Source organism: Puma concolor, chromosome A3 (genome assembly GCF_028749965.1).
Source record: "Puma concolor isolate L17-30 chromosome A3, mPumCon1.1.hap2, whole genome shotgun sequence".
In the NCBI taxonomy this organism is placed as follows: domain Eukaryota; kingdom Metazoa; phylum Chordata; class Mammalia; order Carnivora; family Felidae; genus Puma; species Puma concolor.
In genome coordinates, this window is record NC_141669.1 from 66,092,885 (window position 1) to 66,108,574 (window position 15,690).

A 15,690-nucleotide genomic window follows, 5' to 3' on the forward strand; every position below is an offset into this window, starting at 1 on the left:
ATATGATGTATTCTTTGATTAGTTGTGGTAGATGCCATTGACTTTACTGCTTTTGTGTTTTAAACTCTTAGGATTGCCCTACCTTTATTACATGTTGGATTTTACATAGGAAATGTTTTCCTTTTATCCTTTTCTTATTTCTAGTTATGGTCTTTTCTTTTCACTGAAAGAGTTCCCTTAACATTTCTTGTATGGTTGACTTAGTGGTGCTGAACTCCTTTAGCTTTTGTTTGTCTGAGAAACTCTTTATCTCTCTTCAATTCTGAATGATAACCTTGCTGGTAGGCATATTCTTGGTTGTAGGTTTTTTTTTTTTTTTCCATTCAGCACTTTGAATATATCATGCCACTCTGTTCTGGCTTGCAAACTTTCTGCTGAACAATTAGCTGATAGCCTTAATGGTGGGGGGGTGGGGGGGGTTCTTCTCTTATATGTAACTCTTTGATTTTCTCTTGCTGCTTTTAATATTCTCTCTTTGTCATTTTTTTCTGCCATTTTAATAATTATGTGTCTTGGTGTGAACCTTCTTGGCTTTACCTTGGCTCTTTGAATCCTGGACCTGGATGCCTATTCCTTTCTCCAGATTAGGGAAGTTTTCAGCTATTACTTCTTCAAGTAAATTTTCTGCCCCCCTTGTTTCTATTTCCTTTTTCTGGGATCCCTATAATGCAGATGTCACTATGTTTGTCCTTTTTCACTTTTTTTTTTCCTGTTCAGCTTGGTTTCATTACCCTGTCTTACAAATCACTGATCCATTCTTCTGCATCCTCTAATCTGCTGTTGATTCCCTTTAGTGTATTTTACATTTCATTTGTTGTATTCTTCCTCTCTGTTGTTTTTTTTTTTTTTTTTTTTTTTTTTTTTTTTATCTCCTGTTGGATTTCTTACTGAGTTTATCTACTCTTTTCTCAAGTCAGGGGAGTATCTTTATGGCCATTACTTTGAACTTTTTATCAGGCATATTGCTTATCCCAATTTCATTTAGTTTTTTCCTGTGATTTTTGTCTTATTTCATTTGGGACATATTCCTCTGTCTCTTTATTTTGCCTAATCCTTTGTGTTTATTTCTGTGTACTAGGTAGATAGTTATGTCTCTGATCTTGAAAATAGTGGTCTGGTATAGAAGAGCTCCTGTAATGCCCTGTAGTGCAAACCCCACCTTGTTTACCAAGACCAGATGCTCCAGAGATAGCCCATTGGTATGCTGTAGGCAACATCCTATTGTGGTTAAGTACAATTCCTATGGACATGCTGGTGGTGTGGACTGGCCCTCAGCCCAGCTGGCTGCAATGATCTTCTTTGCTTGCTGTGGGCACACTGGGCAAGGGTTGATTGCTGAACTGTTGAGAGACCTAGCTGCAGCCTCTGTAAGCTTCCTGGTGGGCAGGGCTGGAATTCAGCCTAGCTGTCTACATTTAGCTCCTGGGAAAACTGTAGTACACCAAAGGGCAGGGCTTTTCTCCCTACTCGGCATGCTAGAAGGCTCAGCAACGGGAAATTCAGGCATATTGATGTGAGGGATTATCTCCCCTGCTCCCCAAGGTAGGTGTCACTTTGGAATGGTGCCATCCCTCCAGGGCTGTCTGTCAGGCCTGGTGGGGCAGGAACTGTTTTGGAGCCCACGTGTCTGGGCAGGCTTTTTGGGTGGGATGGGTCTGCAAGGAGATACCCAAGAGGGTCACTGAGGTGCTAGGAAGTTAAATAGTGTTAGAACTAGTTCCTGCAAGGGTGTGTGGTGTGTGTGTGTGTGTGTGTGTGTGTGTGTGTGTGTGTGTATATATATATATATATATATATATATATATATATATATATATAACCCTTGGTTAGTTGTACTGGGGGTTTGGTTCCTGACTATGTCTCTGCCCCTCCTACCCCTTTTGATGTGGCCTTCTCTCTTTGACTGGTTGTGGAAGATCTGTAATAGATACAGTTGTTGCTTCATTATGTCTATGAAACTAGGTGAGCTCAAGATCTTTCTACTCTTCCATTTTTCTTGGATATCCCTGTATATCTTATTTATAAAGCATTTTGTCTGATGTTCATGAAACAAAACTAATCTTGACTGAATATAATTTGTTGCTAAGACTGTCACTAAGCAAAGTCTCCTATTGTAGAATTGTGCAGATTTTGCAGATTCTGGAGTCTTTGGAATACTGTGGTTTGGACCATTTCAAAAATTCATAGTTTCCCTGGTGAGGACTTGCATAAGGCCCATCTCCTTAAGGACCCCCTGGCTCCATTTTAAAACACCTCTTGCCATGAACGATCCTATTTCATTTCATCTTTTACATATTGATAAGGTACAAGCTTATCCAACCCTGACATAGAAAAGGTGCAAGACTGTAGGCTCTGAGTTCTTTGGATAACTTCTGTCTTCCACTTGGCACAGTGCTGTTTTACCCTTATACTGTCTGATCAAGTAAGAGCACATGTGGGACTGGGGATCATAGCAAGCCACATTTGAGAAGGCAAAAATACTTAAGAAGTAGATTAAAGTTCTGGGCATCCCCCAAGCAGGGCCACCCTCTGAGTTAGATGTACCCATGACTCTGAAAGGTATGGGTTAGGTACTGTGGCAGAGGACAACAGAAAGAGAAGAGTACCCTTAGGGTTTTGGTCCTGGCTTTGGAAGGGGGCAGAAACCTGGTACATCTATAGAGCAACATCTGTAGATGTATCCTAGCAGTGTGCATTCCTCCAGTAGAGCTACTCAGGAAGGAACAGGTAGGAAGTTCTCTTCCAATCAATGTGTGGGTTGAGAATATATTTTATCCACTCACCTCTCCCATGGCTCAAACCCCACTTTGACTATGTGGCATGCCTGTTTGTAGCAGGGGAGCACCATGTTTGCCAGCTTACTGTCTTTAGAAATGCTAGTGCTATTAAACACTGTAAATGCCCACACACCTATTTCTAATGTGGCCCCTATGGCCTGTAGAGAGGGAATAGGGGAAATTCCAACACATGTCTACAAATGGATTCAGTTGAGGCAACCTGACCTTATGGAATGCAGTTACTCTTCTGCCTAATACTGACACGATCTAGGTGGAAACCAGAATGGACCACAGCAGCCAGTGGGCTGAACTCAGAACTGTTTGGCCTGATGATCACTCATGAGTCCTGGTTGTTATGCTTTGCATTGATAGCTGGGCTATTCTAAGTGATTAACCCTATGGCTTGGACAATGGGAAACTAAGGGGTGGATGATGGTGATTAAGCCCTTGTGGAGTCAGGGTATATGGAAAGACATTTGAGTTGCCTGTAAGAGCCTAAGGCAGTCCTCACTGCCTTCCATGTCCTGGCTCATAAGGCACTGAAACTCACTGGCAATCAGGAAATTGGTGCCCCAGCCCAGGTATGAGCCCTAGGAATTGACATTTCAATAGACACAGCAAATACAGACATATAGAAAGTGTCCACCATAGCAGCTAGGTGGGATGGCATGTTACCAAGGATGCCAGATTACTGTTGAAGTACAGTGACTTGGTTAATGGACTAATAGCATGTCCAGTGTGTTCTAAATGATGCTCAAGGTAACTATCAAAAGAGTCTGAGTCCATCCACCAGAGTTCCCAACTGGTGAGGGATTGATAGATTGATTACATTGACTATCTTCCTCTAAGTGAGGGTTCTAAATTATCTTGGTTTGTGTGGACACTGTATCTGGCATAATCCAAGCTTTCTCCTATTGTCATACAAACCAGGCTGCCACTATTAGGGGAATTAGACAAGCTGACCACCGTGTGTGGATACTTTCATCAAATAGACAGTGATCAGGGGCACATTTCAAAGTCATGATATATAAGATCGGGCAGTCTTCCCTTTCTGCTGAGATTTCGCCTCAGAACCATTTCACCATTTTGTCCAGATGAATTGGAGGATGGGAAAGGTTTGGAGAACAGTGGAAAAATAGATGGAAAATAAGTAAAAGGAATGCCGAGGCTAAGAAGCTCCTCTTGCTAATTTCTTTTTATTCTATCACATAAAGAGAAAATAGAATTTCTTTATTTGTGACAGCAGTTAAAGCCTGTTTAAAGTTGTTTAGACACACTCTTTATTTCAGTAAAACTAAGCCATTGTTGTATTCTCTAATTTGCTGTATTAGGAGACCATATATCCAAGTCATGGCATATAAAGTGTACAATTTTATTAAGTCTGTAGCAGAATCCCAAATCAAACAATTTTATAAGAATAAGAAAAAATTGAATCTACTTGAGAGTCCAAACTCAGAGTGGACTCCAGACAAGGTATAATCAATGTTCCAGCCACCTTTCTCCACTATGCTCTTGACTCTACCTTTCCCTGTGTGTGTTCTCCTCAGGATGACTATTCTAATGATGCCCAATATGACTGGAGGCAATAGAAAACCCTTAGCACATCCAACACTAGACAGGAAAAAAACCTCTTGTCTACCCGTGAAATAAAATTTCTTCCAAGAGTTTAAATGAGTCTTGTTAGGTGTAGTTGCTACAACTGGACTATAGGAATGCCATATGTTGATTGGCTCAAGACTGGCTTCTTGAGCCAATTATTAGCAAGTAGGATGAGACGATGAAGGCAAGCTTGGAGTCTAGGCATTAATCAAAATGCAGCTCTGGAGCTGGAAATTCCTTCTCTAGATTCACTTGAACAGTGTGTGTGTGTGGGGGGGGGTATGTTTCTAAAGCAAAGGAGGGCTTTCTTACGAGGAAAAGAAAAATTAATCCTTGGTAACCAATCATTGTGTTCATTATTTGAACACAACGGTTAGACTTAGCCTGGGGAATGGTGATGGTATAAAAAGAATACCCTACAGACTTATTTGGCCTGTCAGAAACCCATTCCTACATTTCCCAGATTATTACAATGGGAAAACATTTTTTTTAATCTAAAATGCCATGTGAAACTTATGTAGCTTGGCCCAAATCCAACAATAAATCCATAGACTCAAAGGCCACTTCCAGACACTTTCTGCTGCTTTTAGCATATGAGTCTGTTGCTATGGCCGTTATGATGTTATATATTGTAAGCTATCACTTGAGAACAGGATCTAGAAAATAAAAGTCCTGGGATAGGAAAGGGAAATTCTTCGTGGTAATGAGACCAGATGAAATAATTACTTGGGCATGAAAACTATGAAAAGCACTACTATAAAAATGAGAGGATCTTGTGAGACTAGTATTTTATCCTTCCAAATGGTTTTGAGATAGCCTTTGACATTACAACTTAAAATAGGACAATTATAAAACAACTGCGGGGGGGGGGGCACCTGGGTGGCTCAGTCAGTTAAGTGTCCAACTTTTGGTTTTGGCTCAGGTCATGACTCACAGTTCATGGGTTTGAGCCCCGTGTTGGGCTCTGTGCTGATAGTGCAGAGGCAGAGCCTGCTTAGGATTTTCTCTCCCCCACTTGCTCTGCCCCACCCTCTCTCTCTTCCTTGCTCTCAAAATAAACTTAAAAAAACTAGGAAGAGAAGGGTGGAAGAATGAAGGGAAATGGTAGAGTAAGTGAGAGAGAAAGCACTGTGGGAACAATAGTCGCCATTTCTCTTTCAGATTTTTAAAATTCTGAATTCTGGCAAAATTTCTTGGCTTCAAACCTGCAAAATTGCTCTCAGCGGTGTCCTTTCCACTGTATAACCAATATATTGAGTTTTCACACTAACACTGTATTCCCAAGATGTGAAATTCTTTATAATGAATGCAATATTTACCATCTTTTTTGAGAATACTGGTCCTACTTCTGAAGTCCTCTTAATTATTTTCATTGGTACAGATTTAATTTTTGTGCCTCTGATTCAATGTTGAATGGCTTCCCTCCAATGTTGGGTGCTATTTGTATACCTTAGTATTGAAATTTCATCATGAACCGCCTGTGTTTCCCATACATCTTGCTTGAAGAAATAGGTCAGGGTGCTGGGTTTGTGAGATAGTTGAGTCTAAGGTGTAAGGGAGATGGTGGGACAAACTTGTAGGCAGGCTGTGTTAGTAGCTAATGATCTGGACACAGAGTATCCTTTCTCCTCTGGGTGTCAAGAAACTGAAGACTTTGCTCTGTGTCTCCAATTCAAATATCCTTACTCTCTGCTCTGGCCTAGGAGAAATTATGTTTTGTTCTCTTCCTGATTCAAGGAGGGAGAGCATACGCAGGAGTCAAAATGCATAGCTACTGTAAGTCCCCCCAGGATCCCAGGCATTGCAGGTTCAAACTCTGTCTTGTTTGGAGCATCCTTGAAGCCATTCTGCATGTTCAACAATACCCTTCCTCATGTATTTTGAATAATGAATTCATTTTTCAACTGGATACTGTGTCTATCATTTTTTAAGAATTTATCTTAATTGATGGTCCCCAGAGTACACTATTTGTTGTTTTCTACTGGGATTGTAAATTTATTAAATCTCTTTTCAATCATTTTTAGAGTTTAAGGCAAAAGGAGGGAGCTACAGCAGATATTCTGCCATTTTAAGTAAAAGTCTTTATTCTTATTTCTTTGTTTATTCTTGTATTCTATGTTTTCACAGTAATATGGAATTAAGTAGTTGTGGAATTTTTTTCAAACATATCATTCCTATGAGAACCAGATCAATATCTTTTTGTTTTCCTCCATTTTCACAATTACCATCTGTGATTGACCATGATAAGGCCTGCAGTAGGCTGAGAACAGAGCTTGAAAGTGCGAACTATGCAGCTAGAATCTTTTTATGTGTTTAATAAACCTTTCATGTTGATGTAGTTCCCTCTCCCAGCCTAATGGTCTAATAACATTGTCACAGCTCATCGCTGGCTCCTATGTCTTGGAAGACTTGCCATTGTTTCTTGTGGATTGCCAAGACCATGAGCTTTGGAACTATGGAGGCTCTCAAGAACCTTAAAACACTGCCATAGATGTTGTCTCCTTTCAGCATGTCAGGACACAGAGGCTCAGCAACATTAAGTTGTTCAAACTCGCAGAGCTAATTATAGTGTTGAATGCTGAACTTGCTGGCTCAAAGTCTGCTTTGCTAAGCCAAAGAACCTTTATTCAATGCCATACTTAGTAAAGATACTTTACATTGGCTCCCGCCAATGTGATGTATGATACCCTCACATCCAATGATGTATTACTAGATGTCACATAAGATCTGAATTTTCTATAATGCCTTGACCATGTGCTAGAAACTTAAAAGGCATTCATTTAAAAAGCTTAGATTCTGATTGTCTGTCATCTTCAAGGCTGGAAAAAATATTCTTCCAAGATGTGTAAACTAACCTTTGTTCCAGAGAAAATAAGACCATAAACTGGTCGCATGAGAGAATGATGCTGCACATTTTTATTGATAAATATATCAGGCAACGGCAAGACTCAGGTCCTGGACTATCTAGTATGTCATTTAAAGTTGGGTCTAAAGCTCAGTGTAGGAAGCTTTTTTTTTTTTTTTTTTTAATTTTTTTTTTCAACGTTTATTTATTTTTGCAACAGAGAGAGACAGAGCATGAACGGGGGAGGGGCAGAGAGAGAGGGAGACACAGAATCGGAAACAGGCTCTGAGCCATCAGCCCAGAGCCTGACGCGGGGCTCGAACTCCCGGACCGCGAGATCGGGACCTGGCTGAAGTCGGACGCTTAACCGACAGCGCCACCCAGGCGCCCCTAGGAAGCTTTATTCCAGAGTCTTATTAGTGGTTTCTCAGAAGTATGTGTGTTCTCTGAGCATGTGTATAATGTGTGTTTTCCAGTTTATGTCTTAGTCGTATATGTATATTACATCTTCCCCCACTAATGTATGTTAACTCTACAGTATTTCCCCTTAGTATTTTCCCTCTTGATGACTGCTTTAACAATAGTTGAATTAAATTTAATTTTAATCTATATGAATTTAACAAGTGAAAGTTTTTATAACACTGATTTTTAAATATTCCTAAATACCATTCTAAATTTTTAACTACATTATAATGGAGAATGGTGTGAATGGAGGAACCTGAATATTAAATATAAAACAAAGGGATGTTTTTAAATATGCTCATAATGAGGGATTTAAGATAATCATCTGGATTACCATCATTAATACCATCATCTAGGAACAATATGATACTTAGCAACTGACTATTAGAAATCTACTCAATTTAGGAAAAAAATTTTGAAGGAAAAACCACTGAGATTAAATAATTTATTACCATTGCTAAGATGAACACATATGTGATACTCGATTTTATGCAGGACTTTAAAAAAATAGTTTTAATACAGTATCAAAATTTACACAAGTATTTTGTCAAAAGACCAGTGTTCCTTGTATTAGCTTCTGCAGTCTCTACTGCAGGCACAAAAACTTGTTTTAAATGTCTTCAGAGCGTAGGAATACAACAATTTAAGGATGAAAGCTTTTCTACGATAGAAAGTGTAAATATAGCAAGCAATTTTCTTTTACAGAGTAATAATATAACATTTCAAAAGAAAGATAAGCTTAACTGGTAACCCAATTTCAATAATTAGAGAGATAATTCTATAGTAAATTCTATAGTAAATTAATTCATAAATGTTTTCTGAAAACAGAGGGCTGTTTTTTCATCATAGTAACATTTAAAAAAGTATAACGAAATACCTTCACATTCCTTGACCAATGATAATTAATATACTATAATGAGTCCATTATAAAAACAACAGCAATGATGAATATCTGCAATGAATCCAATCTGAGTAATTGAGAAGAACTCTAAAAACTGGGAATTGTTGCATTCCTACTTTTATAATCTTAAACTACAATAAAAACTTAGCATTCTGTCACAGGCCTCTTGCACATTCATATAAGAAACTATCATTGCATTTGAAAAACACAAAATACCTATCATAGCATTTCCAATACACACAGTCTAATATTATATATATATACCAAAAATAAGAAACTAAGCAAAGCTAGCACACCTCTTTTTCAAACCTCAAGCAATCTGAACAAGAGCTTTTAGCCTCAATAATGAAAGACATGCGTCATTTTCATAAAACGTTAGCTGCTGTAGGCAAAGAAAGCTTTTTCATAAATGCAGTGCAATATTTTAAAGTTTACATAAAGTTTATTAAATATAACAGCAGATCTAGAAACTAAATTGTAGAAATTGACATCTCACAGCTGGAAACACTTAGAAAAATTATGTTTGCTTGTTCTTTAATTGGAATTAATATTAACATCAATGGCTACATTGAATGAATATGGAAGTAGATATGCCCCCAAGATGTGTCTTCATGAATATAGCAAGATTAAAAGAAAAGCTATATTTATCTTGATCACTTGAAATAAATGGTACTCTCTGATAAGCACTCTACAAAAAATCTTGCTACCCTTCTGGCTGGTAGAGAATTTATGGGGTAGTTTTAGCACCTCAAAAGTCAAAACAGAATCCCAGAAATCTAATCTTGCCTTACATCCAAATTAATTATGCATCAGGAACTCATAATTTTTTGACTATAATACAAGAAATAGGTGCCCAACTCTCAGATTTGGAAAGCTGGAAGCCACCTCTTCCTCAACACATCATGGTAGAAAACTCCCACCATTCTGTGCAATGAGTCAACTCTATGAAAACCACTGAGGCCCTACTGGACTCTTCTAATCTTAGATCTTAGGAGTCAAAAACATTTTAACTCTAATGAAAATATTGGTACCAAAATGGTGATTTTCAAAGCTGTTTTAAATTAACTCGAGATGGGCTACTGTGGACATGGAAACCAAAGACATGACATACAGCATACTGAAGGTGTTAGAGGGAAAATATGTGCAATGTACAATCACTCCATGTTATTCAAAGAGTCCAGGTGTGCAGAAACCCACTTTTTTCTTCTTTTATCTCTCTCTGGCAGTGGTGACCTCCTGTTTGAAAGAGTGCCTTTCACATTGGTCCTTTGTACTGGTTTCCAGACAAATGTTGCCTAATTCCAGGACAGGAACCGGCAGCATCTCCAAGTTTCCTCCATACAACCTTAAAAAAGGTAAAAATAAAAAAAATAATAAAAATAAACATCTTAATTGCCTTTTCCACAAAGAGATTTGTGGTTTTTAAAGGGGGATCTATGAGAGGGGCAAAGAAGAATGTGAAGACAAGAGACAAAATAACCCCATGAATGAGCTCAAACATGATGAAATGTGATGGAAGTTTCTAAATCACAAGAGTTACTCAGTAGAGGGAACTACAATGCTTTGTAATAATCAGGGCCAAAATTAAAGAATGATGTGCCAACTGACATGAGTGGTCCTCAACTTGGGCTGTACACGATGCACTTGAAGAACCTTAAACAGTAACTCCAATTCTCAGATTGCATGGTAAAGGGGAGGCATGTTCATCTGTATTTTTTCTTAAGGCTTCCAATATAATTCTGTATAGCCAGAATTAAGAACATGTGAACAAAATCATCTTGGTTCTTCTATACATCTTGAACACAAGGGATACCAAAATGTTTAATCCACTAAGGAAAATGGAGTTTTTGTTCTTGAGTTATTATTAAGCCCTGAGCTGGTAGGACTTAGGGCCACTAGTAAATTTCCATAGCTTTCCCTACAGAGCAGGGGCCTCAGTCATAGCTACTGAGTTAGCTACCAAACTGTACTACCTCTCAGATTATCAAAGCAGAGAGCAACCAAATGCAGGAAAAAGAAGAATAAAATCAAGAATCCCCCCAATAGATATAATACATAAAAATGGGGCCATTTTAGAGGGAAAGTAGCAAAAGGTAAGGTTACGAAAAATGTAAAGCCACTGAATTCATCAGTGATACACCAATATGCTAATGTGAACTGGAAAATGCACATGCACCCCTCCCCCCCCCACATGGAAAACAGTAACCCTTCTTGTGTTTCACAATAAGGATTAATTTCGGATTGATTCATTCCCTAAAAATTTACATTGCTCTTACATGAACACAAAACTGTTGGTTCATTAATTATTGATAGACTTTTTTTTTGTTTTTGAATTTTTTTAAAAATAGATACTCTAGGGAAACCTAATACTAGTCATGGTAATATATAAGAATATAGGATTCTGTCTACCTTCATTTCTAAGCCAATGAAACCATTAGTCTCTCTTTTGATGGACACCACTAGGCAGTAGAAATAACCTGTTCTATTTGAAAAGAGTTGTACTGATGGTCTTTAAATATTAGAAAAGGAATGCTCTAGCAACAGATGGCTCAAGCTGTCCACAAGGAAGGTAGGAATGTCCCATTTCTTAATAAATAGACTGAAAAAATGCAAACACTGAATCAAGGGGTCCAAGGATGCTCTGGACCTTGCTTTCTAGCCCTTACATGGTATCTACACCTGCCCCGAATGTTTTGAATGTCTCATTGAGAAGCAGAGGATAGACTCAAAGACCTGAACAAAGCATAGACAAAAAGCATTAGACGGTTACAACTCCAAAGTGCAAGCCCTCCTCAAGTACTCAAACGTAGAATACCATGGGCCTTAACCCTGAAATTGCTATGTAGTGAAAGAGTCAGAGAAGGCAAAACTCTGAAACGAGCCAATGGTACTAAGGTGGACACAGAGTAGTGACTTATTATTGACTAAAAGAACAGAATAGGAAAAAAAAACCAGAATAGGTGGGTGTCTGAGGTAACCAGTCAACTTGTTCAGCTCTTCTCAGGGAATTTACAAAAGCCAAACAGACCTAAGATAAATATGCTGCACTATAAGAAATAGTAAATGTATTTTTGTGGCACAGTTTGGGAAGAGAATAAAAGCACTTCTTACTAACCACTAATTATTAATCAACACGATGATGCTGTCACTTCATTGTACACTGGTTGACAACTGATCTCCAGAAGGAACACCAGAAACTGAGACCAAACTTATTATCCTAAATTCTACCTGAGTCTTATAACTGATCTCACATTATAAGAAAACTTTACATTTCTATTAAATTGTTACAAAAGCACATAGTTTCTGGAATAGGTTTTATAACTTGAGCTAGTTTCTAAGAAATTATCTATGAAAATACCTCACAATTCGCATTTCTCATTGCTCTCTAGTATGCACGGAGTTCAATGTTCATATAATTTATAATGGTGACACAAACATTTTAAACCAACACTTTTTTCTCTTGGCTTTTAAACAGTTTCCAAATATGAAAGTGCTAATTATCAGATTTGGCCTCACTTGTATTTTTTTCTTCAAATTTTGGGACTCAGACAAAAGTAGGTAAGTAAAAGGAACTTTTAGGAAGGCAAGCTTTTGGCTTCCTGAAAATATCTCCTGCATGGAAAAACACCACTACCACTGCATATGATCTTTTGAAGCATTTTTGAAACATTTTTGGAAATCTAGGCAAAGATCAACACGAGCTAATCAAGACCCATTCCATTAGTATGTCTCTTGTGTGACTAAGAAATAAATTTTCTAGTTCAGAAGTCTTGTATCTAAAACGACAAGGCAAGAAAATAATCCTAGCATGTGTTTTTACAGAAATTCAGGCATTATGCAAAAAGGAGAGGGTCCTCTCTGGAAGATGCTTTGCTTTTAGAAGTCCCCAGATTCACCACACTTGGGAAAGGGGTGATTGCTAGGACTCAAAAGGAGATTGGGGTATCGTCCTGACTTCCTTAAAGAAAAAATTGATCGAGCAATTTTATTTTGGAAATTCAGTCTCTTCTAATATAAAAGGCAAGTGTGGAGATGGTACCCAGGGCTTTCTATATCCAAATTCCCCAGGGGCTGGGGTGAAACCTAGACATCTGGATTACTGAGGACACCCATGTACTACTTGGGAGAATCGCTGTGGGAGGATCTTCTCTGTGGTCTCTTCTGGCTCTACAATTCCTCATGTCTGAACTTTAGTTCTCATTCCATAATCAACAGATGAGAAGCAACAGGCATGTTTAAGGTATGTAGCTTAAATTTTTGAATGTATCTGAAGGAAATATTCAAACGTAAAACTTAAGAATAGGCTGAACAGCTACAGAAGGTGAAGAGTGGTGGGAAATTATGACTTCCAGAACTAATGACCTTTTGAAAATAGACAAAAATAGATATGCAGAAAAGAAAAAAAGCAGACTAAAACTGTGGCCCCACCACATATAAAATGCCCACAGGACTTAAAACATTTACTGGATTCCAAGAACGTCTCAACGAGGTAGATACATGAGAATATTTGGTTCTAATAGCCTAAAGGTAATTCTAGGCAATTTTGATATCCTAATGGACAAAGAATAGGAGGATAAAAGTACAACATAGAGCCTATTAAAATCAGTGCTTAATCTATGATTTTTATTTGAACAAATGGCTTCCTCTATAATATTTAGCTTTTTAACAACTTCACCAATTATATTCTTGATTAAATGATATATCCATGCATATTACTCAAAATTTAGCCAGGGATTAATAATAAATACAAATCACATTCTTGATTAGATATGTATCATGAAAATAGCATGTCAATTCTTTTACTGTGTTTCTCTAATTTCATAGATTTCTATGTGTATCTCTTAAGTTCATATTTATTTCTTTTATAAATTTCTGAGCCTTCATGAACACTGAAAGGTAAAGCTACTACTTTGCAAAACAGGCAGCGCACATATCATATGAAGAACCAAGCAAATGTTACCTAGTAAGATGATTTTTCCCCCAAGTATAGCTGTAAATAAGTCTGAAGAAGGCTGTGTTTTATCACAGGCTTTTAAACTGATTTTTTGGTACCTCTTAAAAGTATGAAACAGAAACCCATTTATCAAAACTAGCAACACAATATCTTCAACAGTAAATTATGTAAAAATGTTCCTGGATCATTCTGGAATACAGAATTGGCTGATTATCGGTTACCTGAATATTTTATGACTGTGTTAATAAAGCTGCAATAAAATATGTTAAAGATCCAAACAAGGGGAATTGGTTTTATTTTAATATAAAAATATCAAGGCATTTGGCCAGCATTATAAAAAGTAGGTATTCATAAAATGATAACTAAGCTGCAATGGGGCTTTCAACACAGAATACACAATAAAGCACATTAAACTTACATTGCACATTTCTCTGACTATAGCTTTTTCTGTCTCACTAAGGTCATTTTCATACTCTTTACCCTGTTGACGATCTATAGTTTCCTGAACATCCAAGACCTGGATATGTTGAAAAAGAAAAGTAAATTTCACATGGAAACAAACTTGTTAGTTTAGTTTATGAATTAAACCATAAAGGAGGTCCACTTTGCAAAACCTTTTGGTTTTCCCCGTCTCTGCATATCAGAGTGGATTAGTACATGGCACAATCTTTTAAAATGATTGTTATGAAACCTACTAGGAATCAATTCTCGATTTTCAAATGGTCTTTAAAAGCAATCTATTGTATCACTAATAGTCAATTGAATTCACTAATATCTAAAATAATTAGATGCATTAATTAATTTGGTCATTAAGATAACTTGCCTGTGTCAACCATTTGCAGAAAGTCTAATTCTTGCTCCATTGTGAAGATGAGCAATATAATTTTATGCCAAATAATCCAAATGATATGTAGACATGGCCTATAGAAAAGACTAAAAGAGATTGTAGTCAAAACCCAGGAATATGTACGTAAGAACTCGAGGTGACATTAGCACTACTAACTTCACAGTTCTTGCCTGGACATGTTCCCAGGGACTAGAAAAGGACTACGGAGATGGTTCTTAGATAATATCAATGAGAAAAACTGGCTCCTTGTGAAAATATTTGAGCAACACTTTCAGCATTTTTCATTAGAGCAAAGTGTTGGGATGAGATGCTTTTAAGCAATCTTAGAGGCATGAGATTCCACTTCTCTAAGTTATCTCTAAATGGATTCAAAATAATATTTCTTGAAATATGCCTGTAGAATTTTCATGCCATACTTTCTATAGGTCAAAGGGGAGAAAACTTTGGTTTTGAGTGTTGTCTGTTATTTTTTTCTGTATCAGCTGGTAAGCCAAAGCACTAATGTAGCAAAAAGACAACCCAAAACAAAGAAAAAAAAAACACAGAAAAAAAATGCTTTTCTAAAAGCTCTTCTATGAATCCCACTGGACTGCGACATTGCTAACCTCCTTGGTTCTGTGGTCATCACGGTCAATGCTGATGGCCACACCTAAAGGTATTGCCTGAGAATTGGCACTAATGAACAGTTGAGCCAAAATAAATGATTTAAACATGAAGTGGACCCTTCATGTCAAGTTCATACATGCAGAGTCTATATGGATTATTTACTAGTATTCAATCCTGAAATAATCTAACTCACAAACTACTCCCTTATTAACTCAAAATGTCTAGCCATTATTACTATGTAGGTACTTTAAAAGAGGATGTCACGGTAGTAAATGAAAGCCTCATCCTGGTACTCAACTTAGAGTCAGTTCACATTCTTTATATACTTACAGGAAATCACTGCCTATGCTCAGTGAATATTCATAGAAAACTTAATTCCTGGAACAAGCTCATTTGCCTACAAATTCAATGTCTAATGCACCTAAGACAAGTGTACTTCAAATCAGTTAATTTCTACTAAATGAAGTGAAGCTCCAATTAATAGTTAGGATGAATTTTAAAGCAAGATAAATGTGGTGTTATTACAAGTGGGCTAATTTCTCACAGTGATTTACAGGACTTTCCTCCCAAACCATGACCACAGAGTTTATCAAAGCCTAGAGATTTTTTTTTTTTTTTTTTTTTTGGAGATGTATCAGAAGATGAGAAACTGAACCATTGTTCTAATTAATCCTTTTACAACAGAAAAATTTTATGACC

General features: G+C 37.3%; 1 protein-coding gene and 1 long non-coding RNA gene across 7 annotated transcripts in view; one reads left to right on the plus strand and one right to left on the minus strand.

Moving 5' to 3' along the window:
* The window catches only part of LOC147582514 (uncharacterized), an 874,254-nt gene that overhangs the window by 457,800 nt on the left and 400,764 nt on the right, over window positions 1–15,690 (plus strand). The gene's annotated exons all lie outside the window — the stretch shown is intronic.
* CCDC85A (coiled-coil domain containing 85A) overlaps window positions 8,115–15,690 on the minus strand; it is a 204,916-nt gene continuing 197,340 nt past the window's right edge. For 4 of the 6 annotated variants that reach the window (XM_086701064.1, XM_086701066.1, XM_086701067.1 and 1 more), the window contains one exon: window positions 8,115–9,929. In XM_086701064.1, coding sequence (XP_086557190.1) covers window positions 9,840–9,929 — 90 coding nt within the window. In that variant the 3' untranslated portion in view covers window positions 8,115–9,839. Of the gene's footprint in view, window positions 9,930–13,956; window positions 14,056–15,690 lie in introns of all 6 variants that reach the window. The other 2 variants (XM_086701063.1, XM_086701065.1) reach the window with 1 other exon arrangement.